The sequence below is a fragment of the Colletotrichum aenigma genome (assembly GCF_013390185.1).
Source record: "Colletotrichum aenigma strain Cg56 chromosome Unknown KSG_Cg56_contig02, whole genome shotgun sequence".
Lineage (NCBI taxonomy): Eukaryota > Fungi > Ascomycota > Sordariomycetes > Glomerellales > Glomerellaceae > Colletotrichum > Colletotrichum aenigma.
In genome coordinates, this window is record NW_023500908.1 from 152,398 (window position 1) to 180,059 (window position 27,662).

The 27,662-nt window shown below is 51.9% G+C and overlaps 8 protein-coding genes across 8 annotated transcripts; 3 read left to right on the forward strand and 5 right to left on the reverse strand.

Annotated features, from left to right (window-relative positions):
* Positions 1-381: 381 nt before the first annotated feature.
* Positions 382-1,340, reverse strand: CGCA056_v002063 (uncharacterized protein; the record flags this gene model as incomplete). Its single annotated transcript, XM_037317322.1, has 2 exons — positions 382-558; positions 804-1,340. The coding sequence occupies 2 exons, from the start codon at positions 1,338-1,340 to the stop codon at positions 382-384; spliced, it is 714 nt and encodes a 237-aa protein (XP_037182460.1).
* Positions 1,341-3,063: 1,723 nt separating this feature from the next.
* CGCA056_v002064 (uncharacterized protein) lies at positions 3,064-3,379 on the reverse strand (the record flags this gene model as incomplete). The annotated part of the gene is made up of 2 exons (XM_037317323.1): positions 3,064-3,286; positions 3,345-3,379. The coding sequence occupies 2 exons, from the start codon at positions 3,377-3,379 to the stop codon at positions 3,064-3,066; spliced, it is 258 nt and encodes an 85-aa protein (XP_037182459.1).
* A 3,225-nt stretch (positions 3,380-6,604) lies between these two features.
* On the forward strand, positions 6,605-8,812 carry AGD3 (ADP-ribosylation factor GTPase-activating protein AGD3; the record flags this gene model as incomplete). The annotated part of the gene is made up of 2 exons (XM_037317324.1): positions 6,605-6,774; positions 6,832-8,812. 2 exons carry the CDS (start codon positions 6,605-6,607, stop codon positions 8,810-8,812), a joined length of 2,151 nt encoding a protein of 716 aa, XP_037182458.1.
* Positions 8,813-9,525: 713 nt separating this feature from the next.
* Positions 9,526-10,894, reverse strand: pelF-1-1 (putative pectin lyase F-1; the record flags this gene model as incomplete). Its single annotated transcript, XM_037317325.1, has 4 exons — positions 9,526-9,894; positions 9,949-10,293; positions 10,348-10,681; positions 10,755-10,894. 4 exons carry the CDS (start codon positions 10,892-10,894, stop codon positions 9,526-9,528), a joined length of 1,188 nt encoding a protein of 395 aa, XP_037182457.1.
* Positions 10,895-13,124: 2,230 nt separating this feature from the next.
* prlL-15 (MFS transporter prlL) lies at positions 13,125-15,009 on the reverse strand (the record flags this gene model as incomplete). Its single annotated transcript, XM_037317326.1, has 9 exons — positions 13,125-13,414; positions 13,466-13,654; positions 13,705-13,739; positions 13,803-14,087; positions 14,142-14,317; positions 14,370-14,521; positions 14,581-14,701; positions 14,761-14,793; positions 14,845-15,009. 9 exons carry the CDS (start codon positions 15,007-15,009, stop codon positions 13,125-13,127), a joined length of 1,446 nt encoding a protein of 481 aa, XP_037182456.1.
* A 639-nt stretch (positions 15,010-15,648) lies between these two features.
* Positions 15,649-17,165, forward strand: TAD1 (Trans-aconitate decarboxylase 1; the record flags this gene model as incomplete). Its single annotated transcript, XM_037317327.1, has 3 exons — positions 15,649-15,946; positions 16,009-16,517; positions 16,575-17,165. 3 exons carry the CDS (start codon positions 15,649-15,651, stop codon positions 17,163-17,165), a joined length of 1,398 nt encoding a protein of 465 aa, XP_037182455.1.
* Positions 17,166-18,501: 1,336 nt separating this feature from the next.
* On the forward strand, positions 18,502-20,217 carry CGCA056_v002069 (Transcriptional activator protein acu-15; the record flags this gene model as incomplete). The annotated part of the gene is made up of 2 exons (XM_037317328.1): positions 18,502-19,256; positions 19,308-20,217. The coding sequence occupies 2 exons, from the start codon at positions 18,502-18,504 to the stop codon at positions 20,215-20,217; spliced, it is 1,665 nt and encodes a 554-aa protein (XP_037182454.1).
* Positions 20,218-21,623: 1,406 nt separating this feature from the next.
* CGCA056_v002070 (uncharacterized protein) lies at positions 21,624-22,673 on the reverse strand (the record flags this gene model as incomplete). Its single annotated transcript, XM_037317329.1, has 1 exon — positions 21,624-22,673. One exon carries the CDS (start codon positions 22,671-22,673, stop codon positions 21,624-21,626), a length of 1,050 nt encoding a protein of 349 aa, XP_037183464.1.
* Positions 22,674-27,662: the final 4,989 nt, after the last annotated feature.

A 27,662-nucleotide genomic window follows, 5' to 3' on the forward strand; every position in this document is an offset into this window, starting at 1 on the left:
CTCTTCATGTTATTAATTACTGTTCTACAAGGGGACTTTATGACACCCGTTATCAACACCACCAGCTCAATATAATACAAAATGTATTATGACCCTTTGACATTCATGCCATCCAACGAACCCGCCCTCCAACATGCCATCACATCACAACCCGTTGCAGCATTAACCAACCCCATCCATCGCTGTCTTGTGTGCTCGAATAATAATAATTACATGTGCTTGCTCCCCGTCTGTTAGGAAGCGTGTCGTGTCTTGGAAGTCAAAAAACAGAAGAAAAAGGCTTGGCAGAGCATGCAGCAAGCAGAGTTTGGTCTCAAGTCCGAGGCCTCCTCCACAGTCCCGCCGCTGCTGGAGCCTCTCCCCCGGCGCTGCAACCACCGCTTACACCACGAACGACGGCACCACACCCAGTACCGACCTGCTGGTGCTGGTGCTGTCGCAGGTTCCTCTTGTCGTCTGCTGGTGCTGGTGCTGCTGCACGACAGCTGCCGACGACGCCGGTGCCCGATTTGGCTTTCTTGGAATCCCACAGACACCCGGCGGGCGACGAACTGGATTCTGTGTGCAGGGTGTTAGATGGGATCTCTCATGTTTGATCGACGGCCAGGGAGGAGGGGTTTTGGGAGGTTCATGGGTCCAGTCATGTTGGTGGTGGTGGTCCCCCGGCTTCCCACTCTCAACTGCTGAGACAGACACATGGCCAAGGAAGAAGAAAGAAAACGTGAGAAGAGGGCGAGGGCGAGTGAGTCTTGACTCGTCGTCACCGTTAGGATGGTTTGGGGGGTGGGTGTTCGTGACTTTACCTCTTTGTTCTGAACCTTGCGGCGAACGACTGGACCGAGGTCGAGTTTGCGGTCAAAGTCTAAGGAGATGCCCAGGATGGAGGGGAGGGCTGCGTCGATCTGCACGTCCTCGAGTTCACGTCGCATTCGCTCGACCTCGTCGTCGTCCGCACCACGGGATGCGGCCTTGAGCCGTATGATGGCGATTTGCTGTTGCAGTTGCATGGCGAGATGGCGATCCAGTTCGCTTGGCGGCGGCGACGACGTCACCGAGATGGCACCCCGGCGCCTGCTGGTGCGCCTCGAGGAAGTCTCCGGCGGGAGCGAGAAGGAGCGCGGGAGGTTGAAGTCGCGGTGGTCGCTTTGGGCTCGAAATAGCCTCTCGGTGTCTGGCCAGAGACCCTGCGGTCGCGGTTCATCTGGATGTGGTGAAGGTGCCCAGAGCCATTTGAAGGCGGCCGATCCAGCGCGGCCCCTCTTGTTAGGGGGGCTGTGGTGAAATTCGTCTTCTTCGTCATCCTCTGCGACGCGCTTTCTGCGCATTTTCATCTCGGTCATGGCGTCGCATTTGGTGGTGAAGCGTCCCCTTTTAATTGATCGGGTGGTGATCCCTGTTGGCGGTAGTGACAATTCGCGGTGAAACAACAAGAATTAAGTTGCGGATATCACATTCTGCAAATCAACGAACGCGATAAAGCCCACTTCCACTCTCAAAATCAGATAAGAAAAGAGCCAGCCAGCCAGAGAGAAAGTTCAGGTGAACAAAGGCAACGAGGTGGAGAAAACGTGTGGACGTGTGGTGTCAATGTGAGAAGCGAGCAATGAGCAGCGAGCATAATGAACAGCAAAACACTGCAAGGAGCAGCAAGTGTCTCGGTCGAGTTGAGGTTCGTGCGCCGGCGGGGTCTAATCGAAATCAAAAGGAATGTCCCCTGCCTCCCTCCGGCCACGGTCTGGCGCGAGCTCTCTCTCCTTTTCTCTCTTGTTCAATCAATCAATCACACCTCCGGATCAAGACTAACTCGCCCCAAACACCACCGCCGCTAACAAGATCTAGGGTCTTGCTGAAAGATGCATAAGAACAAGTGTGCGGCCTGACAGGAACAACGCATGATTCCGCTCGGAAAATACATGAGACCTGTCACTTCGGCACCTCGGGAGTAATGACTGGTGATATTGCTGCTAGTATAGTTCCCTGAATTCCCCCTTCCACCTCCTCCGCTCATTACATCCTCCGTCCCAATTCTGTTGCGGATGACAGTTTCAGCCGCGCCAAGCTATCGAGGCTCACACAGACATGAGGATTGCAACTGCCGGGACTAGTCTTCCGACTACGGGAGGTCCCGGTTGGGAACCAGGCGATTAAGACCCAGAACGAAGGGCCTGGTTTCACTTCCGTTTGTCCTCACTCGCGCGCCATTGGTTTGTTCTCGTCCAAGAAGCAGCCCTACATGTACGACCCTCCCTGGTCGGATGTCAACCGGAATAAGGTGCGGGGCTCTCGAGATTGTTTCTTTGTCGTCAATGGGCATAATGAACTCGACGTGCCACCGACACGGCCGGTCCATGGTGTGGCCTGCTCAGTCGATCTTGGCCTGTGTTGGGAGGCCACTTGGTGTCATCTGCGTCTGAAGCTATTCCAAGATCTGCTCGAGTGATCGGCCGACGGGCAGAAAAAGCCAGGTGCGCGCATCGTCGTCTCATATACGTATGATCTCCGGATGACAGGTCGGAATTCGAGCGAAACGCTAGCTTTGAACCTTCTCGCCCTCTCATGCTGACGATTATGGAGTTGCTTGCGCATATAGCTATATCATGCAGCCGACCAGAATCGTCCACTTCCTACGTCAGACTTTTAAGCCGATGGGATGACTACCGGCTTGCGATCTACTCGGCAATCTCGCATTGCCATCAATATGCAAGGCCGGCAGTGGAGTCTCTGTCAAGAATGGCCCGCCCCGCGATCGACTTGATGTCATCTCTTGTACCGTGGAACCAGTCTGCTCAGTTGCCATCTTAACTTGCGTCCAACTCCTCGTGGCTCGAGTTTCTAATTCCTTCATCCACTTAGAACTCTGACTTTGAAGACTTACTCAGTTGGCGACAATGAGGACTACACCAACAACTGGGTTGATTTATCATGCACGCAAGAGCCTCATAAGAAATGATTCTCAGAAAAGTATTCCATTGGGGTATCAGCCGACTATGTACGCGTCAAGGAAATATAATACAAGGTGGGTTGCACGTCTGAGGCTGCAAACTCAGGTGCATATGTTGTTCATCAACGACGACCACCACTGCTGGCACTGCTCCATTGTCGGTCCCACGCAGCCATCTGGCCGGCCATTGACTGGGATGATCTGCCTGTAGGCTGCCCGGTGGCGTAGAATCTGTCCGAGGGGTTGGCCGATGAAGCGTAGGAGGTGTAGCGTGTCTGACTGGATGAGCTGCTCGATGTGCGCCCTCCAGTGTTGGAAGACATGCTGTACGAGGACTGCTGATGTCTAGTCGATGTCAGAAAGGGACAGCCCGTTTGAGGGTGTGACGTGGTTGCATAAGTACCTAGAAGAAGAAGCGCCGTGCTTGGATCCTGACATTATCATAAGAGGTGGAGTAGTGGTAGGGTATGTGGATTGATGTTGGTGCGGTCTAGTTTGGGTCGCTGAGAGCAGGGGTAATTATCGTGGTGATGGGTGTGTTGGTGAGGTCTGAGATTCAAGGCCGACTAATCGTGGGTCTTATACTCACCTGGACATGATGAAGGAGAGAAGGGTAGGCAGTTCGACAAATAGAAAAAAACAAATACAATTACCAGTATCTAACAACTCCGTTGCGAATTCCCTACCTATGTTGAATCATCGCAATGTGTGGGGTTAGGATTCAATGGCGGCGCTTAGGAACATGAAGTTGAAATATCGCGTGTGCGATGTACGGAGACAGAAGCTGTGTGGCGGCGTCCAGTATCATAGTCAAGTTGCTGTCACTTGACCAGCTAGCGCGTTGGAGTTAGGAACAAAATTGGGGCCCCGGGACATCAGATCTTCTCTTCTGGACTCTAAAGAATGCAGACGACTAAGAAATGTGGGAGAAAGACGATATGGAAATGCGCTGTTGAGCGGAATCAACATCAACTGTAAAAAGACGTGGCCAAGTCAAGGGGAGTGAATCCCTGAAGGCAGGAGCGCGCACTCGCGCGTTTGGAGCTTGGATGTGATGCGATATTCGCCACCTCACCTAGAAATTGACGACTGCGAGCAACACATGAAACAAACGCCGCCCGCGAAACTGCGCACGAGAGAGTATTGGCTTCTGCCCCATTAAAGTGTGGCGGTGCAGAATATTCGAAGGTGAGATGGAATGGAAAGAGAGATGGACGGCCGGGGTTAAACGGGCGGGAGCATCAGGGCGCGACCTAGCGCCGGAGCGGGACGGGAATGTCGACGAGAGGATCCTGTTAGATCGCTTGTGAAGTCAAAGAAGAGTCGAAGGAGATTCTGCGCTAGACGATCGTTCAAGGGTTGTCAAGGGTTTCAACGGGTGAAAGCTTGGCCTTGAGACCGTTCTTGGCATGGCTTTGGATGCTTCGCATCCTCAGTGGGGAGCAGGTGTTGCCACTGAATCTGACGATGTCCTGCCCCTAAAGGCGGGTCATCCCCATGCCCTGGCCCTGGCCAACACGTTGGAACTGGGAATTATTAGCCAACATGCGTGTTGGCTCGGATGGGTGCAGGGAGGGGAACCGAACCGGAGGCACAAGCAGCGGGGAGGCATCCAGCGGCTACCAGTGATGCAGAGGTTCATGACGGGGATGGATCAAGGCAAGGGAAGGGAGGGTGTGGCTGAGATGATGGAAATCTTTTCACGACCAAGATATGAAATGGCTACCCGAGGCCGCCAACCATGGAATATGAGCGCTCTCTTTGTCAAACTCAAGATGTCTTCTAAGTTGATGAAACGAAAATGCAGAACCAGTGGCTGTGGCTGGCGGTGCAGCGGAAGGATTGAGGGGCAGAAAGGCATGCATGTCACAAGAGGCAGGGCATGGGTGATCTCTTCTGCTTTTTCTGGGTGAAAATCTCTTCCCTGTTGACATCCTCGGGATAGTTTGCCGCCCCATCAAGTAGTTGAGGCCAGCATCTCATTTTCTTTGTCAACCAAGTTGATATTGGGCATTGAAATCCACAAGATCACGAAGGGGCTGGGTTGTACAACGTCTGTGTTGGCTACACGAGAAGTGGAAAATACCCTTGTCTGAGGCCGACTTGGTGTAGACTGACGTGTCAACAACGCTATTGAGAAGAACAAGAAGACTGACAAGAACAAAGTCTTTCTGCTGAAACAATGCAACTCTTTGTAATATCCAACAGCGACAATCTATTCTCGTTGTTTGCTTCAAAACTCCAACATGAGCTTAATCATCCCAGATGAAGATGCAGACAGACATGGGTCAGGGTAAGACGGATACGTATCTCTCGGTCTGGCCCAGCACAATCGAGAACGAACAGCACGGCACAGCACGTCATTCCTCCCCCCCAGTTCATGTCCCTTCAACTGAACTGCTTGCACGGTGCGCCCGGAGGCCTTTGGGGACACTGCCACACAGCGATTCCCCTCCTTCGACTCTGCCTGACAGGGCTGTTTACTGTGTTCTTCCACTCATGCATCATTCTCGCACTCTCCCGAGTGACAGCAGACAAGCTGCGCCCATCTCGATTCTACTGCGGCCCAAATGGCAGACCTCCCGCTCATTATTCGTTGTACGGCGTCCAGGATGAAGTCATTTCTTGCAATCGAGTCTGCCCCAGCGGAAACAAAGACCGTCCTCGCTCTTTCGACTGTAACCGATGTCCAAATTACCTGTGTCGTCCCGACGAGGGGTTGTTGCTGATGCGAATTGTGGACGCGGGCAAGGATGGCCAAATGCTGGTGCCTTGAGCTGAACACACCAAAGAGCAATCATCAATCACGCTCTGCCGGCGGTTGCTTCGCTACGCGGATGGCTTCATCGGACATGCTGCTGCTTCGAGCGCACGTGAGGGAGCTTCTTCGCGCGCGAATACCCTCAGCGGGAGCCGCTTCCTGGCCCTCTGCAATCCTTCGGCGAGCTTGTTCTAGCCGCTCCCTTGTTCCGTGTGCCATGGCTGGGATAAGTGGTCTTGAAGTCACGACCTCATGCTCATCAAACCCCGTCAATATCTCATTCGTATTGCCCAGAGTAGTCAAGTCTGGCTGCTCCAAGGCACACAGCTGAGCCCCCGTCCCCTGCAACCCAGCCTACCAGCGGCACCACCATCATTCTTCCACTTGGGAGACACGGAGAAGTCATTGGAGCACCCGACTCCGCCAGACCACCTTCGAGACCTCCCCTCCAGGCTCCGAGTGCTGTGCAACTGCAGACCCCGGTCATCTCTGGGGGCCAGCCAGTCAGTCTTATCGTTGTTGGCGAGCTTCCTGGGCTGCATCTCTAGGCTCTAGCTGCGTTCCATCCTTGCGCCGTGCCGGCTCTCGTCTTCTCCAGCCTGAGCCGCCCATCCCTCCTCTCGCACCACGGCTCCACGGCGGCGCGCGCCAAAGTTCAGCTCCATTGAATAGCCTGGTCATCCCCCCTCACTTCCCATCGCAGAAGTCCATTTCGAAAGCTCTTGCTCGCCCGTCATGTATCTGTCCATTTCCTGAGCCTTTTGCTTCAATCTTTCCCTTGGCTCTTGATCCGAAGCGAATCTCAACGTCCCCCCGGTTGACTTACCCTCAGACGATCACTTACACGCTCTATACTGTCCAACACCACAAGGCTGTGGCCGCCGGCCTCACACCAGAGCGCAATGTCGGAGTCTCCCTCCAGTTCCCACGCCACTCAGACCGGTCGCCCTTCGTTGTGGACCGAGTCGGCCGAGCGCAAGCTGGCTAGATTATACGTTTATACCACTCTCCCTCTCGTCAAGATTGTAGAAGTCGTCCACAAAGCGACTCCAGGGAACCGGGACTGTCCAGGGTATGCGCGCTGACATTGCTGTTGCGCCGGCGCTTATGCTGACATTTGAGCTCGTAGAAAGGATTCTGCCAACAAGAAATTGAATGCGATCCTCGACAAAGAACCACGATGGCTTCACCCCCGAACCCGAACCGATATGGACCGTCGCATTGGCGCCCTCGATAGTTCCCCCACACGCCAAGCGCCGCCGGAGGATGCTTTTTCGCCAGACTACACGCGCTCTGCCTCTTCCGGCTCCAGATCGCACTTGAGCGTTAACCCAGAATTCAAGGTCGAGGCCGGCAACAGTCCGAATGTGAATGAATTCCAGTCCTTTGACCACTCCCGCGCTTCGTCCGCCGGGTGGAACCCCGCCGCCCCCGGCCCGCTACCGACCCTCATGACCCCCGAATACGCCTCCGTCGCGCCGCCCGAAGCCGGGGGCCTCCGCCGCTCAGGCACCATGCATACCCTGGGAGACGTTTTGTCCGAGTATTCGACCGGTTTCATCCGCCAGGTCAACAAGTTATTGAAACGCTACACGATGCCCAGCAATACGATGCTCAACCAGTCGCCGATGGATGACGACCGCCCCGGCACCGCCGACTCGAACCCGGCTTCGTGGATTTTTGAGTACGACGCGCCGCAAAGGAGATCCGAGACCGAAGCCAGACCACTTCCTGGCGATTTCCTCAGCCTCCGTTACCGCCTTCATACTCAGGGTGCCTGCTTACCAGGCCTACCCGAACACGACACGAGATCTTGCTACTGCCATGTGAAGGATGAGCTTCCGGAAGACGCCTGGGTATCAGACAGGGGACCGGAACCCTTTGCCCAGCAAGTCCTCGCGTATGGCAGACCCGCGGATGGCAACTTTGCGCGCCGCGACGCCTTTGGCAATACTATCCTTCACCTACTCGCAGCCGGAAATGCTCCTCACACCCATCTCTCCCACGCCTTGAAGGAGGAGCTGTCGCCCAACCCATCGGCAGTCAACAGTGCTGGGCAGACCTTTATGCACGTTCTCAATGATTCTTGGTTCTCGTCGCCTGCCAACGATCTCTACCAGCTTATTGTATTCCTCAAACAACAACGCTTCGAGTTGTATACGTGCGACGTCTACGGCCGCAATTTCTGCCACCTCATCCACAACAAAGACCCGCGAATTATGAACCAGGACACAAAAAACGCTCTTCTGGCACTGCTAGATCCTTTGGAGTACTGCCGTCGCGATGCATTCGGAAGCATTCCCGAAACCGCAATCCCAGGCCATATCCGCCGAGCCTACACCTCTGCCATCGGCCAAGAAATGTCTCCCACGTGGGACGCAAGCACCCAGCGACAACTCTCCTCACCCATCGAACAGCAAGCCAGCCTTCTTCGAACTGTCAATGAATCGTATAAGAACCCTCGCGTACAAGACTCCCAAGGCCGCAACGGTCTCCACTGCCTCGCCGACGCCATCCTCAGCCAACAATCCCTCCTTGCCAAGTTTCCCGGTGCCGTTTCCGTTGAGCAACAAGAGCAAACATCACCCGTTAGCCGCAAGCGCAAGCACAACAAGCCGATCCTTCAAAAGTCCCTCTCCGACTCCTCCAAAGAGCGCCTCACGGCTCGCGAAGGCGTCGTCAGAGATCTCATCGAGCTTGACGTGGACCCCAACCACTATGACAAGTACGGCAACACGGTCCTCATGGCCTTCGTTGCGCAGCTGCCCGAAGATGACGACTACAAGAAACCCGTCGCAATCCTGGAGTTCCTCATCCAAGCCGGAGCCAACGTCAACGCGCGCAACCGGTCTGGGGAGACGGCGCTGCACATTGCCGTGCGCAAGGGGAAGAAGCTGGCTATGCGCACATTGACGCAGAACGGTGCCAACGTACAAGCCCGTGACGTTGAGGGCCGCAGCGTGTTGGATGTCGCTGATCGTATGGTCGCCTCTGGTAAGCGTGGCATTGACCACCCGCGATACGAGGCTTGCCATGCATGGCTATCAGGTCAGGGCAAGGCGGTGCAAAACCCGTCAATACAGCAAGAGTGGGATTTCAAGGAGTCATGAAGTGGACGGGAGTGGATTGGTTTAGGTTCGATATACATAAAAGTTGTGGCTTTGACTTTTGGGATTGCTGTTACTATCAGCTGATGGCTAGGCGTATGGCGTTTGGATAAGTGAACGATTACAGCGGATTTGCGCTCATATGGATACCCGGGGCCAGTGGTACTCTTCTCTTCTTCCTTAGGATTGCACGAAGCTGGCTTTTTATCATGAGACCGCCTATTTTTCCCGTGCGATAATAACTACTTTTCCTGTGGCCGTACTCTACCTTACCGTCGTTATTTCTATCATTGTCGTTTCTATCGTCGTCGTTGTTACTATCATCGTCGTTATCGTCGTCGTCGTCGTCGTCGTCGTCGCTATCATCGTCTCCGACAGGAGTAATTGAGTACACAGGAAATATAACCGCGCGGAGACAGGAAGGACAGACGGTCTCTTTATCATTGAAACAAAGACAATGAGCGCTAGCCCTTCAGTCGGGATGCCAGCATGCCGAAACTGGCTACAAATGCTTCTTCAACAACATAATTGTGCACGAACCCTGATAGTTCAATACAACGTAGGTTTGATTGAGCAAGTTTCAAGCTTGTAGAAGTCCAAAGACAGTGTATGTACATGTCCAGTATATACAGCGAATGTAAGTATGCTCATGGGCCCCCTGAATGGCTTGCAGCCCCTAACAGCGGAACAAAGTTATTGAACGCCAACAAGACAACTTAAGAGTTGGTGCTAGTCGTCTTTCCAACACCGGCGTTGGCCTTGACCTTGGCGGGAACATCGGCAACGCCGATGTGGCCGATGAGGGAGGACTTGAAGGCGCTCAGCTTTGTGAGAGCTGTGGTGCTGGTAAGGGAAGTAACGGTGCCAGAACCACTTGCCCGGTTCCATTCACAGATGTAACCAAGGTAGGAAGTGCAGCGGGAAGCCTCGTCGACGGTGTTGACGACATAGATCTGCCCACCGTTCGTGGAGCTGGCGGGAGTGATGGGCGTGGTGACAGAGTCGAAATAATTACCCTCCAGCAAGACAAAGGTATTTCCGTCAATGTCATAGGCATGGCCTGATACAGCGCTTATAAAATTATTCTGCCGCCCCCGGATTAGCGTTGCTCTTCATCCAGATCCCCAGGGTTCACTTACGACTCCGTGGAAGTAGTTCTCAGTCACACCGTTAGTTGTGCCCATGTGGGGCGCTCTGCCGGACAAATCGTGCAAATAGTTGCCAGCGAAGGTATAGTAATCCTTTGCTCCGATGAGAAGAAGCGTCCAGTAGTGCTTGCCGTTGCAGCCAGCAGACCAGGTAGTTTTGCCGTCGAACTCGTTGTTGGAGATAGTGACCTTGCCGGCAGCACCCCAACCTGACACGATAAACTGACGACCGATAAGTGAAATCTTGCAGTGGTCGATCCAGATTCTGTCGGAACCGTCGAGGGTGATGGCATCACCTCCCCAGACGTATTGGGGGTTCAAGTTCGTGATGTGAACCTAGGTGTGTTAGTGCGGCTTGGAGAGGTTGAGGAAGGCACCAAATGGACCTACGTTCTGGATAATAACGTTGCTGTTTCCACCGCGAACACGCAGACCTTTGCCGATAATAACACCAGAAGTGCCAACACCGACAATACTCTTGTTGCTACCAACATCGATCGGGGTCCGGGCCGCGTTGTCGTAGGTGCAGGAAACCCAGGTACCACTGGCAGCATCACAGGTATCCTGAATCCAGGCCTGGCCTGCAGACGTGCCGCCGGGACACTTCGTGGTCCGGTTGTCACTGCAGCACTGGGTGGATGTCGTGCCCTCGGTGTTGCGGAAGTCCCAGGTGCGGTTGATCATGATGACACGCGGCGTGCTGTCTGTGAGCCATGTCTTGAGCCTTGTCGCTGTCAGTAATCGTTCCCCGAAACATGTATATATGATTTTTAGAGTAGAATCGCTTCGTTACTCACTCAGCAAGAGAGGACGGGTACTGAGGAGTGGCAGAGCCACCGCCAGTGGTGCCGGCAGCGAAGCCGAAGGGCTTGCCCTGGACCTGAGCGTTCGCCGCGCTCGCGAAAGCGGCGACGAGAGAGAGGAACGAGACCTTCATGATGTCTTGCCAACCAAAGACTGGCAGATACAGCGCGAAAAGCTATTCACAGAAGAGAATGAAGACAAAGACCAGACTAAGGACGGTATTTGGATTCGCGTCGGGGAAACCCAGTCTTAAAAGGACATCTATGAAGCTAAAGGCCGTGCAATTTGGTCCTCTCAACACCATGATGGTGGGGCGACACGAGGAGGCATCGTCCCGACCTGCCCGGGCAGCAGCTCACTTCTCAGGGCCCTCATCTCTCCCCGATATGCAACGGTTTGTGCCAAGCGGCGCTATAAGGCTGGGCCGGCATCGCACAAGCGGCTTTTTGTGAGTCTATTCCCACCAAACAAGGGGTGAATATGGGTCTCTATGGCCGCCGGAGTCACCACAATGTTCACCGATGGAATGGTCCCTGGATCTTGGGAACCTCCATGTGATGGGAATATTTAGGCCCGCAGCCCCGGCGCTTTACCCCAGCCGTCGGGGACAACTCCATTGGCGGGCGGGTCCGGCTAGTCTTCCCTCATCCGGGAGTTGAAGGCCGGGGGATATTCCAGACAGGGGGCTGTCAAGCGGGCCACTCGGTTTAGGTTGCTCTAAATGACACACTGAAAAGACTGTTTTCTCCGCTTCATTCCCAATTGCAGCTCAGTCGCAAGGATTCAATCAAATGAAAGGAGCACGGGATTGGGAATCAACGACGCTGTTGGGTGGAATTTCCCGCTGCTTGCACCTCGCTTTCGCTCTTGAGCAACCATGTTCCGTCCCAACTCGGGCAAACACTTCGTCGCCACCTGTCAAAAGAAGGTTAAGCTTAACATTGACCCTCTCGGCCGATCTCCATCGGACCTGAAGCGACTCTAGCCCGAGGGTGGAGCAGCGAAGGTTCGTCGCACAGGACCGGACACCGAACTGCCATATGGAAGCTACGGTGACAACGATCCGGACCTCAAACTGGTCAGATTTGGATCGATCAGGTGCATATGTCTGCAAGGGAGCACGGCAAATGTCCAAGACGCATGTACTCCTAAGAAAGGCGCAATCAACCGTTATGATGAGAGCCTTCAACTGCCCCGGCATTCACCGGCCCTCACTCGCTCGCGTGAAGAAATTGTCGGTGGCTGTAGACAGCCGTACTTTCTGTGTTTTCTAGAGGACACGACATGGGCATGGCAGCGATTGATGACTGGAAATTTGAGGGGCTCTGTTGTGCCAGCCGTGCAGAGCGCCAAGCCAACAAGCTTTGGTAGCGGACCAGTTCCGAAAGCAAGTCATCTCCTCAAGCTTTTGAGTTCCAAGCGTGCTTCATTATCATTCATTTGACTGCCAAACTCCAAAAATACTCGACTGATGTGGCCGAACAAAACATTGCCGCTCTTTGAGCTTATGTGCGATCCTAAGGAGGTTTCTACCCATGGGGTTGGTAATATCGAAGCTCTATCGTCACGTCTAACCATCTGGGAACACTCCAATAGGTACCTTCCTTTTTTTTCAAATCCACACGGACGGTTCCGGAGTTCCTCTCGCCCGATATATGCGCGCCACTGTTTGCGCATAGATTGCAGGTGCATCTGACAGCTACACTACCGGCTAGCTTGGACGACATAAGCTTCACATTATCCAGGTTCGGGATTTCTGTCAAGCGGGGGTGACAACCGACCGTGCAGATCTAGCACCCCTTTTCGAAGTCCCGGCATGCACTTAGATATGGCCCGAGGTCACATTTAAAAACCGATGAAGTGACTGCCGCACCAGTCAGACACACGGAAAAGCGAAGGTACGCGTAAACGCACAGGGGATAAATTGATTAAAACTTGAGGAAAATCATCGTCCAGCGCCACTGAGGGGAATTCTAAATTCATATTTGGACTCAAGCCGCTCTGCTACCATTTTGGGAATCTTGCCCGGTGATAACGGTTTGCACTTTCCCCAACCATTGACTTTAGGAAAGTGAAGTCGGGAATGGCGTCGCCAGGCACACTATCATGCTTTTATTGGACTGCTGGCTTGAATCAAATAGTTCGCCAACTTATCTTCCCATGAAGTCATTGAAATCCATGGAAGTTTTTGGCCGACCACCATAACTCTCGAATGCGGCAGTTATTCTTCTCATTCAAGCAATGAGTGATTAAACGAGTATCTACTTAGAAACCCCATATTTCAAAAGTCGTAACTCAACTGCAAGAGGAGACACAGCGATATTAATCCCAAGGCCATTCCTCTGATGCTTCAGACCGAAATTCTAGTAGGCGTAAAGCTTAACGTTCTCATCCTCACTCTCCCGGATCTTCTTGTTGACCCGGATCAGCCATGCGCGCATAGCCCAGGCGCACATGATGCTGGCAGCGGCAAAAGCGATCATGCTTGAGAAGCCCATCATGTACTTAGGCCCGTCAGAGCTGGGCCAAAGATAAGCACAATAGATGTATGCGAGGTTAGCAGTGACGTTGACCAGTGAATAAGCCACGGCCTTCTTCTCAGGAGTTTGAGAAAGCGTGTTGCTGACCCAACCGAGGATTACAGAACCAACACCTGATACCAAGTTAGCGGTGAAATTCTGGAGGAAACCACACAATGACTTACTGTAAGCTCCCGTTGCGTAGAGAAAGGTGGCCGTGTAGCGAACGGCATTGTTCTGGCTGCCGCAGGTCATGGCAAAACCAACAATAGCCAGGCTTAGGCCAGCAGTAATGTGCCAAGTCCTCTCGTTGAACCTGCCGCTAGACCATGCAAAGGGAATTCCTAGAAAGCCAGATACGAAGTAAGGTGGCGCTGTTGTTTGTCAGTCCCGTATTCCAACGCAACAGGAAATAAAGGCTTACCTGTGAGCAGAAGAGCGGTAGTAGATCGGAAGCCCCTAGCAAAGGTGTAAGCATCATCTCATCAATGAGAAGCTTCTGTCCTGTGTCGAGTAACTTACATGCTGCGGACAATGGTAGGGAAGAAATTGTTGAAAGAACAAGCCGAAATGTGCAGGTTCTGCATAAGGCAAAAGAGCCAGGTCTTTGGATCTTTGCAAGCTTGCTTAAGACCCTCCCAAGTCGATCCTCTTTCTTGATGGCCGACAGTGTCACGACGGATGCGCTCAACGGCCAGCTTGCGCTCTTCCTCCGTAAGCCAGCGCGTCTCGGATGGGTCGTCGGGGAGAAGGAAGAAGCCAAAGATGGCCACCAAGGCAGTGACGGAGCCTTCGATGATGAAGAGCCTTCAAACGTGCTGTCAGTATGTGCTTTGCCATGAATGGAGCGAAGACCCGTACCATTGCCATCCAGCAATTCCCTTGACCTTATCAAGTGTTGCGAATGTAGCAGCAGCGATCAGACCTGAGCAACCGGTGCTGACCACCTGGCCTGTGTAGAGGAGTGAAATCCGAGTCGCTAGCTCCTTTCGGGTGTAGAAGATCGACAACATGTACAGCGCGCCGGGGTAGAATGGCTATGTAGTTATCAGTATGGACGAAATTTGCTTCTTCCTTATAAATACTTACTGCTTCGACAAAACCAAGGAAGAACCGACATGCGACGAGCCCAGAATAATTCTTGACGCCTGCGGTAGCAGCAGAGATGGCCGCCCAGCCAATCATGCAGATTGACATGTACGCGGAAGGCTTTGTACGAGTCAAGAACATGTTTGAAGGGACTGCTTCTGGTCAGCTATGTCGCTGGTATCATCAACAATAGTCTTCGGTGGCGACTAACCTTGCATCAGAAGATAGCCGACAAAGAGGATGGAAATGGCGGTGTTGTATTCGACGCCTTTGAGGCTGAGGTCCTCCTCGAGGGTGTTCAGACGAGCTTGGGGCAGGGCATTTCGGTCGAGCTGTTGGGACGAATGTTAGCAGAACGGCCTAGTGGAACGGCACAAGACGATCGACATACGTAGTTCAAGAAGTACATGGCCCAGAGAATTGGCTTGCAGAATGTTAGCGCTAGATCGTCTGATAGTTGTGATATCAGACTCACCATAATTCTTCTGTCAAGCTTTCGAACAAGTGCTATTTCGACAGGATCGGTCTTCTCAGCTGCGCCAGAGTAATCTCCAGAGACAACAGCCTCCCCCTTGGCCGACTTTTCGTCATGTTCGATTTCAAGGGGGCCGCCGGGCTTATGGTCCAAAGTGGTCGACATGGTGACAAAGGTAGAGTCTCGGAGGCCAGATTCTTTGTCAATAAGAAAAATGAGAGAACAAAACAGGCGAGCTGATCTCTTGGAGAAAAACAGAAGAAACCAAGGAGAGACATGGCCATAATTATACCTCCAGACATTTACCTGTCGAATCGAGCCCCGGGTTTGCGGGGATGGTTCGACCACACTAAGCACACTAACCCCCAGAACTCCAGATTCCCCGCAACGAGCTTATCCCACGTTTGCGGTGGGTGGCAGCAGACCCGGGGCTGGGGATCGTACGGGGCCAAGACCAGTTCGCCGGGCCTTGGCCCGTGCTACGCCGTTATGCCGCTACTCCGCTACTCCGTGTGTGGTTGGCCGCCGTGCTTATCCCGTCCTCCGGCCCCCCGTTATCGCGTTATCCCGTGCCCCACCGCGGGGTTCGGTGTGAGACCGGCGCTGGCAGAAGGATTCCGTCCTGGTAAAAAATAAAAGTGTTCGACGGGAACACTTGAATGTCTTTGGGACATTTGAACCGCCGCGTCCTTCCTCCTGAAAACGAACGAGTCTCTTGCCTGTTGGCTTTCTCCACAAACATCCCTTGCTGCAGAACCAACAGCAATACCAAGACCTTTATCTCAACTCAGTCAGTCCTTCACCATGTCCGCCGCTACTGTCTTCGACTCCACGTTGTTCGGCAACATCTTCGGTACCGAGGAGGCTCGTCAAGCTTTCTCCGAGAGATCTTATGTTGCCAACCTGATCAAGGCCGAGTGCGCTCTGGCTGAGGCCGAGGAAGCTGAGGGCATCGTGCCCTCTGGTACGGCTGCTGTTCTCAGAGAGCACTGCGATGTCTCCAAGATCGACTGGCAGTTGCTTGCCGCCCGCACTGAGATTGTTGGCTACCCAGTTCTTCCCTTGGTTGAGCAGATGTCAAAATGGGTGCCCGAAGAGACCTGTAAGTCAGCCAGTGAGCTCGGTTGGGTGTTGTATACGGGAGCTAACACAAGGTCTTCTCAGCCGGATACATCCACTGGGGTGCGACTACCCAAGATATCATGGACCTTGCCTCAGTTTTGCAGATGAAGCATGGTCTTGAGATCGTCGAGCGCCTCCTCCGCAAGGTCACCTCCACCCTCGAAAACATGTCCGCCGCCTACCGAGACGTGCCAATGGCTGGCAGAACCCACTTGCAGCACGCCCTCCCCATCACCTTCGGATATAAGTGCGCCGTCTGGCTTGCTGGCTTCCGCCGTCACGTCAAGCGTCTCGAGCAGATCAAGGAGAGCTGCCTCCTTGTTCAATTCGGCGGTGCTGCTGGTACTCTCGCTTCTTTGGGTACCTCTGACAGCGGTATCCGCGTGCGCAAGCGTTTGGCGACCATTCTTGAGCTCCAGGACCCGGTTATCACCTGGCACGTCGCGCGCGACACTGTTGCGGAAATCATCAACTACCTTGCCCTGGTTGGCGGCAGCTTGGGCAAGATTGCTCTTGACTTGATTGTCATGTCCTCAAATGAGCTGAACGAGGTATGTCTATCATGACGTCATTTTCGATAGGTTCCATACTGACATGACTCTCTCCAGGTTGCAGAGCCATACGTTCCTCACCGTGGCGCGTCCTCCACTATGCCTCAGAAGCGCAACCCCATCTCCAGCGAGGTCATCCTCGCGCAGTCCAAGATTCTCCGTGCCCAGGCCGGCCTGGTACTGGATGGTATGGTCTCCGATTTTGAGAGAGCATCTGGCCCTTGGCACTTGGAGTGGGCTGCCATCCCCACTGCATTCATCTCCATTGTTGGTTCTCTTCACCAGGCTGAGTTCGCTCTTTCTGGCCTGCAAGTCAACAAGGATGCCATGTTGGCCAACCTGAAGTCTACGCGTGGTTTGATCGTCGCTGAAGCTGTGATGATGGACCTGGCTAAGTACACTGGTCGCCAAGAGGCACATGAGATTGTCTACAAGGCCTGTGTCGAGGCTCATGAGAACAGTATTTCCTTGCAAGAGGCTTTGGAGAAGTCATCACAAGTTACAGCACACCTTGCCTCAACGGATCTCTCCAAGCTGTGCGATCCCACCAAGTACTTGGGATGCTGTCAACTGATGCTTGACGAGCTCCTGGGACAGAAGACTGTTCAAGTCAATGGCAATGGCAAAACCACAAATGGCACACATTAGATAATTGGAAGGGAGATTGGAAGTAAAAAAGTGATCATCAATTCATGGCGAAGGCGTATACCAATATAGAATCCATATCCATTAGTTGTCTTATACCGTCCAACGGTGTTCACACCATAAACGTGTTCGCGTCTTGAGACCGAGTTCTGCCACACAATTCACGGGCTAGAACTACATTTGAAAGATCTCGAGAAACGTTTTGGATTGTTTCATTCGTCCATGAAAACCTCGGGTTTTGAAAAGATAGTATCGTCCTTTCTTTGGACGCCTAGCGTTGCATCTCTCACACCCCTGTATTTGCCTACGTACTTGGCGATTCTCTTATCGTTCTTGCAAACGCTCAACAGCTTCCTTGCACGTAAATGCGAATTTTTTGTCACTGAACTTGAAGGGATGAAGAGTCCGTTTGGACTATGAAATGGACTATTATGACGTTGCTCAACGGGGAATGGCACTCTTAGGCGGGATGTGCTGTGTTGGGTCACCCAGCACTATGCAACTAACCGAGTCATGCGGGAACACCACTGCAGAATTTCCGCTGTGGGCGGCGCATCCTGAATCTTCTCCACAACATCGCATCATCACCGACGGAGCATGCGCGCGCGACTTCCCTCATGCACTTTCGCAAGCATATGGACTTGAAAGAGTTTGAGACTCCTTAGACTGATGATGTCGACGGCGCCGGTAGCATGAATGGACAGGAAACCCCGGGCGGAGCGCAATCTGGACAAGTTTGGTGAGAGCTCCGCCGCTTGAGAAATTTACCGTCTGCTGACTTGTACCACCGCAGTGACCGCTGTCGGCGGTATGTATTGGACCAACTGTTGAATGCGTCTTCGATCGAAATAGCGCCAATGGGCAATGGAACCTAACCCACTGACATACCTTCACACTTGCAGACGAAAAATCCGCTGCTATGGGGATGGGGAGAAGGTGAGCTATTCCCGCGGACCGCTGCAGCAACCCGAGAGCCATCTGTCGATTTGACTGACGCATCCACCTGCAGTGCACGCCCTGCACCGTGGGCGGTGTCGCCTGTGTGGTATCAACAAAGCTGAAGCGCAACCGAAAAAGAAAAAGGTACCTAAGGATCAGCTTTTTCTAGCTGCAGAATTCATGCTGATGGCTTTCAAGTTACTACGAGAATGAAGTCGTTGATGAAAGACGGAGCGGGTCGGCTCCGGTGAGAACCCCCGACTCAGCGGCCGGTGTGGTGGACTCGACTTTGAATCCAACAGAACCTTCACAATCGCGCATGGTTGGGCAATCCCAGCCAAGCGTTTTAATATCGAATGGTTCCGACAGATCGACATCAACATGGCCACGTCGTGCAGACATGATATCGATCGCGAGGTCAAGACAGGGCCCTGAGCCTGTGATCGGCCACATGGGCCGACTGGTCTCCAACGATGATCAGATCGCCATGTTCGCCGGGTCTTCGACTGGGGTTCACTTCATCAGTCAAGCTGAGCAACAGCTCCAGATGCTCCGGATACACACCGACACGTTTCCAAGCAGCGTATATAGCCTGTACTTACACAACATCTGGGGTACCCCGCCGAAAGATTCCGAGGCGCAATTGATTGCTGCGATGGTTGGTCAGTTTCCTCATAACGCTGCCGATATCCTCGAGGCCATAATTGATCGCTGGACACCGCTTTATCCCATCGTACACAAGCATTCCACTTTAGAAGCATTTCACAGACTTCGAGACGATCCGGAGAATGCTGATCTCAGTATTCTGCACCAGGTTCTAGGGCTTCTGGCTTTGGGAACTCTGGGTCTTCCGGGGACTTGCACTCAGGCCCACGAGCACTTCCTATGCTTGTCTGAGAAGTACTACCACATGTCTGCAACTCTGACGAGCAAGCTGCATGAGAGACCCTCGTTACCAACGCTACAGGGACTGGAGATTGCTCAGATTTACCTCCAACTTTCGTCCCGGTACTCAGTCGCATCTCAACTTGGTGGCATGGCAACACGCATGGCGCAGAGCCTCGGACTCCATCGACACTCTCAGCGATTTAAATTCGATCCTTTAGAGACAGAGCTGCGACGCCGCGTCTGGTGGTGCCAGTACTCTCTCGACGCGTTGGTAGCCCTCTCCCACTCATCTTAGCCAATTGCTAACACCTCCGTCAGATTCTCGAGTGCTTATCATGGAATGCCGCGACTAATACGTGACCAAGACGTGGACACCGATCTTCCTTCACGCGTAGACCATGACCAAGTATCACGCGAAAGTGTTGCCTTCCCTCTTCCGGGTGAGCGATCCCAGGTTGACACGGCCTTGTGCATGTTCAAGCTCGCAGTCATTGTCGGAGAAGCTCTGGAAAAGCTGTACACGACAACTCGTCGACGCGGTGGCGTAGCCAAGATGATGCAATTGCAAACAGAGCTCACTATGTGGGAGCGGATGTTGCCGACTGAGAAACTGACCGATGCCGAAGACGATGGGGGAGACCTGCTTCCAGCAGTCAACATTGACATATTTGAAGTTGCCTTCCTGCGCGCCGCCTTCTGCAACGCAACAGTCCATATTCACCGACCAGCATTGGCTTTCACAACGTCTGACCCGCAGTTTTCGGTCTCTCTCATCGCTTGTGGCCGTGCCTCTGCGGAGCTCATCCGTCTATTTGCGATAGGAATTGGCGACGAGACCACCCCTCGAAGATTGGACGCCGTCATCATCGCGCACCTTTACCCAAATGGTATGCACATGCTTTGGCAAGCCGGGCTGACTATTCTCTTCGCTAGATGGAAGGGCCAGCCAATTACCACGGACGAAGAGGACGAGGATTTAGTCAGGACATGCGCGACGACCTTGCGCCACCTGAGAGCGGACGATGCCAACGGCTACATTACACAATGCGCCGACGTACTGGACATGCTCCAAATAAAGACATTCTCGTCGAAAGAAGCCCAGCCACCGGTGCTTGACCAGTTGCAATGGAATGTTTGGGACTGGCCGATGGCATCGGCGTTGGAGCTCGCAAACACACTCGATGCCATGCCGTTGGATCTACAGTTCGAGCCTGGCTTGGGACTTTGAACAACCCGCCCAAGGATTACCACAACCCTATGTCTTTTCAGACGGCCAAGACGTACTCTGATGGTCATGTCAAGCCTTCAGCTGCCCATCTCGACTCGCTGCGGGCTGTCGGAGTTCGGCCCTAAACGGCCTAGTGTCGCCACGATCGCCAGCATTCAGCCCCTCGCATGCTACCTGTTTTCTTTAATCACATTGGTCTCTTATAGAGACGAACAAAGTGGCACGAAGATGGCGCTGAATTTTCCATTTGATATAGAGACCGCGACGGTTGAGGACCTTGGGTGCCCCTTGCGGAACACGATAGCCCTCCTGTCAACTCAAAACTCCAAGAATACCCAACATTCCCACCACATTGCGCCTGAACCCTCCATTTGACTGTCGAGACCAGTCCAACAAACTCCCGCAGCAGAATCGCTGATCATGGTTCCACGGGAGAGCCCTCGAACACCATCGTCGGCACCCTTGACGATGGCTAGTCTCCTCTTACTGGCTCCCCTCACCTTGGCCGCAACCACCACAGGTGCCCTCGCAAGGGTCAGCATCTTTTCGGAAATTGCATACTCGACCGCGCGAGCCTGCGCAGCTGGCTGCCTCGTGTACAATGGCGCCTATCCTTGCGGGGTCGGCGGGTATCAAGACCTCGGGGTTGCTTTGCAATGTGGTTGCCAATCCATCAACGGCTGCTACTGCAACACTGGGCTGGGTCAGCAGGGGATGCAGCAAAGTCGAAAACTGGTCAGTCGATCTGACAAGCATGCTGGATCTGTACGGCTCGTACTGCGCGACCGCCAACGCAGACTTTGAGGCTCGACTCAAGCAGCACGTCGTCTGCCGAAGCACAACAGCCATCGGCAGCGGCGGATAGCGGAGGGCTCAGCCGGTCGGATATTGTCGCACTCGCCGCGAGCTTGGGCGTCGGAATACCTAGCTTGCTCATAGCTGGCTTGACGCTTTACTTCCAGATCAAGAAGAAGCGCAGGAATGCTGTCGGTGAGAAGTATCCCGCACCGGACCACAGCATCGCGCAAATGGTTATGCATCACAATGCGTCCGGTGGACACGTGTACGGGAGCGCAGTGCCTCCGATATCTCAAACAGCTCACCCCAAAGCCTGACATTTGCCATAACGAGTGCGCATATAATAAGGTAGTGATCCAGGGGAGGTGGAGTCGAGAGCTGTGAGCTGGGAATAGAGGCTGCCCCGGTTGTGCCTCAAGCTAGGTCGACGTTGGGAGAGGATAGATGTAAATATGTCAGCTCGAAGCTGTTTATCGCTGTAGACCGTTCTAATGAAGGTGTGAGATGACTTCAACAACCAGAGAAAAATGCAATGATGCTTGAATGTTATGCAAGGTGATACAAGTGAAGCCTGGGTGAAAACTCAACAAGGGCGACGTGCAGCTCGGCTAAATTGGTACATACCAGTCAGCTCCTTGAATTGACAGCAAGCTCGTCGTCATGTCAGCAGCTTTTGGGATTCGGCAGTCCCGTCCAAGCCGTTCAAGACAGTCGGTAGCAAACTGGCGCGCATCGGGCGGCGTGATGGAGACTTCAGCGATGACTGACAGCGGCCAGATCAAGCAGCGGGCTGAAACAGAGAATCTTTCTTCGGCCGGCTCGAGATACTCACCGCAACTGGCGAGTACCTCGACCACGAGCGTCGACATGTTCCTCTTGGCAGACGTCTGAAGCTCCTCATAGTCGGTCTCATCGTCTAGGTCAGGGCCCTGCTGGAGAATCTTGGAAGACTGCACCCAGACAAGATCGTTAAGGAACATGCGGATGATCCGAAGGGCGTTCCAATATCGCAGAGCTCGCAGAGACGGGTACCGAAGCGAAATGCCCTTGTACGTCAAGCGTGAACTCTGCCCCGGAAGCCTCGCTGTAAACTTCCAGTCCTCTGCAACACCTTGACCAAGCCTCAAAGTCTCGATGTCCAGATCCAGTGCCTCCCATACTAGGTCTCGTCTGTTTTGGTCATGGACGCGCTCTATCCTTGACCTCAAACTAGCCACTCGGTCGACAATCGGAGCTGTCATGAGAAACGGATCACTGAGATCCAGCATCGGCTTCGCACTCTCAAAAAGCTGCAGGAGTCGAGGAGGAACCGCTCTCTTGGTATGCGCACAGCTAGTCCGGATATTGCCACCTGAGTGGAGGAAGAGGGTGCGCCCGAGAGGCGTCTCCAGCTGCTTGGGTCCACGCAGGCGGAGAAGCTCCACGGCCCCGACGGTGTGGGCGTTCCAGCTGTCGAGAGACTGCTGGCCTGTGAAGACAATTGCCTCGAAAAGGCCCAGTAGAAGAACGGCAGCGAGCGTTGAGTCCTGGACGGCAAGGTCTGTGGAACTGAGACATTTGTTGGTTTGGCAGAGTGCTTTGGCGTAGTGCATTCGCGCTTGCTTCATGAGATTCCCATCAGAGCACTTGAGGGCAAGGCTAGCGAAGGAGGCGGCCATTATGGCGGCCGACATGGCATTTTGCTCATTCAACCCGTGGGGATACAGTTTAGGTAGGTACTCGAAAGGCGAGGATGCGATGTATTCGACCATGAAATATGTGCGGGCAAGGTCTTCGATAGGGGTCGAAACATTCCGATAACGAACTACAGATACATCAACCTCGGAGGAGGGATCTGCGGGCGATCTGAAAGCAGTATTCAACTTCCGAGCGGCATGGGAAGCGGCGCCGGCCGCTTTCGCCGCCGCCGCCGCCGCCGACGTCGACGCGACCGCCTCTGCATGTTGCCGTTGAGGAAGTTTCAGTTGAGAGGACGACGCATCCGCCGACGGCTGCGGCCGAACCTTGGCCTCGTGGCGCCTTCTCGGCTTCCGGTTCTGTACCTTCAAGGCGGCGTTCGCTGTCTCATCCCGAAATAAGAAGTCTGAAAGATCCCTGTAGCCGGGGCAGGTGATGTTCTTGCGGGAGCACTGAGTACATCCGGGCTGGATCCGATCACACTGCGGAACGGGAACGAAAAAGGAACAACGTTAGCCTTGGCCCTCTTTGCGTCTCTCGGTCGGTTATGTGCGAAGTGCGGCGATGCGCACTGCGGAAGTGGTGCGTTGCCACCATCGTAGGGCTGACCTGACCGGTTGAAGCCCGAGGATACGAGCGGACCAGTAGGCGAAAGGGGGGTTTGGACGGGAAATGATGGGGGATGGAGTACGAACCCGGAGTCTTCCCTTGCGACAGGGGTAGCACGCGTCTGATGGCCGGCCGGAGAAGACCATGATCGGGACCTGGCCAGACAATATGATCTGAGTTTGGGCACCTGGCCGTGGGGGACTGTGGTCCGCCGGTCGAAAGTCCCTCACCGATGAATGTTCTCCTTGACTCGGCGCGGGGACTGGAGATAATGTCGAAGCAGACAGACCAAATGGCGGTGCGTCAGTGCTTTCTTTCTTGTTGGTGGCTGTGTTTGGGGGCCGTTGCTACGCCGAAAAGCGTCGGAAGAACGGCGTTGGCTCCAACATCCCGGCTCTTTCACAACCTGGGTTCCACGTCGAGACGCCCACCCCATTTGGTTTAGTCTCGTATTTATGCAGAGCATTAATGAACATCTCGAGTCTTTGTGAACGAAGACCCGCCCGTATTGCTCCATATTTCATCCCTGCAAACACGACTTTGAACAAATCATTCCAACCTCTCTACGGCGGTACGCGGGAGGCCTTCTTGGTGTCGTGAAGCCCACTACATCCGGCGAAGACTTCAGCTGAGCCGGGGTTGTTGAGAAGCACTTACACGACAATGGCAGCAAATCGAGACCCATTTGCTGCGGTATCAAGATAGAGGATTCTTTTTTTTACAATACGTCCCTCCACTTCGATTAGGATGTAAGGTAATGGTCGGATATCAGTGCCGGTCGACTGTAGCGAGTGCGAGCTGCGGGGGCCTCTTCATCAGTCCTGCTCTGCGGTCTATTGCTGCCTTGGCGTATAAAGACCAACATGAGCTCTTCAATATGGTGGCTCAATATGAATCATAAAGCCTGTTGAAGCCAAACTAATCACTTTTCTTCTCTTTCTGACTCCCAAAATCTTGCACAATAATGGGTCGCCCTTTTGACGGTAGAGGTGTCACGGGCTAGAGCCCGTATTGATATCTCCGGCTTTGCCGGAGCAGTTACCAAGATCCAGCTCTGTTAGACCCACTACTCTGCCGCGGTACACCGCCTAACCCGGTCTGCTTCACTGCTGTTAGGTGCCTACTCTTATAAAGTCCTTTCTTCCTTCTTCAGCTTAGAATAGTTAATCGACAGCACCTCTATGTTAAACAAGCCTAGGGGCTAGCCCTTTACATATTCTAAGCTTAATAACAAAAGACGCTATATGAAACCTCATAAGAGCGATATGACGATTCGCTAGAGGGTAGCATAACGAGAAGACGCTATATAAAACCTCATAAGTGCGACATAATAGATTCGCTAGAGGGTAGCATAAACGATGTGATGAACGTAGAGATTAACCGCAGGGTTAACGAAGCAGTTAACGTAAGTATATATCCTCTTTAGGACTAGATAACGCAGCTCTTAACAGCTCTAAACAGGCTTATATCAACAGATAGAGCAACCCTTATGCTGCTTATGAGCAGTATATTAACCCTATCTACTGCTGATATAACTATATAGGTAATAAGTAACGATTGAATAATGGCAGCTGAAGGGTGAAGGAAGCCCCTGCTAGATCCCCTGAAGTTTATAGGAAGGCGTAAGGAATATATAGCATAATCCCAGCAGATATAGAATAAGATATAGCTGGATAGGAGATTTATTAGTAGTAATAAGGATATTTAATACTATATTTACTCCTGCCTTAATTATAGGCCTCAGCAAGTTATAGCCACCTTCTATGCAGCAGGAGGTCTAGGGGGCCTATATATAACCTTTAGGAGTTCTTAAGCTACCTAGACTGAATATATAAGGACTTAAACGTATATAACTAAGCTGCCTCAACCCTATAAACCCTTCGCTAGTAAGAGGACTAAGCTTTAGCTTCCTTCCTACCCTGGTTTGAACAGATGTTAGCAGAAGCTGGAGGGGCTGACTAGCCTAGTTGAGCAAAGATAACCCTCCTTGAGGAAGCTTGAAGCGTAAGGCTTAAGAGGGCCCTAGTCACTGTCGAACTTCCCCTTAAAAACTACTACGAATAGCTTTTGCAGGTCTAAGGTGTTGCTTTTAGGCTAGAACGCCTACCTCAACAGGCGTCTAAACACGCCCTATCTCACCTAAGAGCACTATAGGCTAGCTAATAAGATGCAGAAGGAGATGTGGTGATGTCTGGCATTAGCTGCACTAAGGGTAAGGAGAAGGTAAGGTCATATCGCTAACATAGCAGCTCCTCCTCATCTGAAGACCTGCTATAACCTATAAGGGATAACTGCAAATACTTCAACTGTAACCAGATCAGCTATATTACTATATAGTGCCCTAAGCAGAAGCATCTTAGCCTTAAGAAGGTTAAGAAGGTTAAGAAGGCTCCTAAGCCTGAAGAAAGCAGTAATAATAGTGCTATAGAGGAGCTAGGAAGCTCTAAAGCTGAAGAGAGCTTAGGAAAAGAGTAACTCTAATACAATGTTAGGCGTTAGAGGTAAAGCTTAGTGATATCATAGAATAGAAGCAGTTTAAGTATCGCATAAGCAGTAAGTTAGTAGTAATTACTACCTATATATATAAAGGTATTTAAGCAGACGCCTTAATAGATACTAAGTGTAACCTATACGCCCTTATCAACTATAACCTTACCTATAAGCTCCACCTACTAATAATAAACTGCTTTAAGTAGGTACTAAGCAGCTTTAGCGATATTATAAGCGCTATAAAAGCAATAGGTGTAGTTATTTTTAACTTTAAGCTATATAGTTATAATAAGAAGATCTTTATATATACTATATATAGCCTTAGTGACAACCTATTCTTAGGGAAACCCTAGATAGAGAGGAACTATATATTATATAATGCTGCTGCCTAGCATATATAGCATAAGAGGGGTGGTGTAGACTTACGTCTGAAAGGCGAAGAAGAGCTAGAGTAAGTACGCCAGATTAAGGCTGCCTGCCTCCTCTTAGGAGCCCCTTTTGCAACGCTCTATAAGAGGGCATAATAACAAACCAAAGGAACTACAGGATATGAAGTTTGAGCGATCAGCTTAGCAGATATATAGAAGGCTCTTATAAAGAAGACTGAGAAGGCAGACCTAAAGGCCCTCCTTCTACTAGCTATACTAGCTGAGTTCTGAGAGCTATTCTAACCTAATAAAGCTGCTAACCTTCCTCTGCATCGCCCTGGAGTTAACTATATAATCCCTATCAAACAGGAGAGCAACAGTAATAAGGCTATACTACTATAGGGGCTGCTCTATAGCATATTATAAGAAGAGCTTCTTATCCTCTATAAGACCTTATAAGACCTACTAAATAAGGACTTTATCTGCGCTAATAGCTTAGAAGTATTAGCCTTAATACTGTTTATATATAAACTAAGTGGAGGGATATGTTTTTATATTAACTACCACGCCCTTAACAAACTTATAAGGTGTGACTAACACCTTCTTCCTTTAATTTAAGAGATGCTATAGACTGTTAGCGCTGCTAAGTAGTTCACTAAGCTAGACGTAGTAGCAGAGTTCTATAAGATCTGAATTGCAGAGGGAGAGGAGTATAAGACAGCCTTCTAAATAAGATATAGGCTATTTAAGTGGCTTGTTGTTCCCTTTAGGCTTATAGGAGCCCCTGCTACATTTTAACAATATATTAATAGCATACTTTAGGAGTACCTAGACAGCTTTATAACAGCATATATAGATGACGTCCTAATCTACTTAAATAGCTTAAGGCAAGACCATAAAGTAAATGTTAAGCTAGTATTATATAAGCTTGCTGCTATAGGGTTATATCTAGACCCCTATAAGTATATATTCTCTATTAAGATAGTTAAATTCCTAGGGTTTATTGTCACTATAGGTGTAGGTATCTCTTATAACCCTGAGAAACTGAAAGCAATTAAGGAATAAGCTGCACTAAGGATAGTTAAGGGAGTCTAAAGCTTCTTAAGATTTATAAACTACTACTAAATCTTCATCCTAGCATACTTAGAGATCGCTGGACCCCTAATAGCTCTTATAAAGAAAGGTGTCCTCTTCTGCTGGGGTAAAGAACAAAAAGCAGCGTTCTAGGAGCTTAAGAGGATCTTTGCAGCTAAGCCTGTTCTACACTAACTTAACCCTAAGCGTACAACCTATATTGAGGCTGACTGCTTAGGCTTCACCTTTAGAGGAGTATTATTATAAGAAGATAAGCATAGAAGATATTATATAATAGCATACTACTTACAGCAGCTGAATACCACCTAGTTTAACTACCCTATCTATAATAAAGAGATACTAGCTATTATCAGCTGCTTATAAGCATAGAGAGTGGAGCTGCAGAGCGTTAATAAGTTTAAGGTTCTC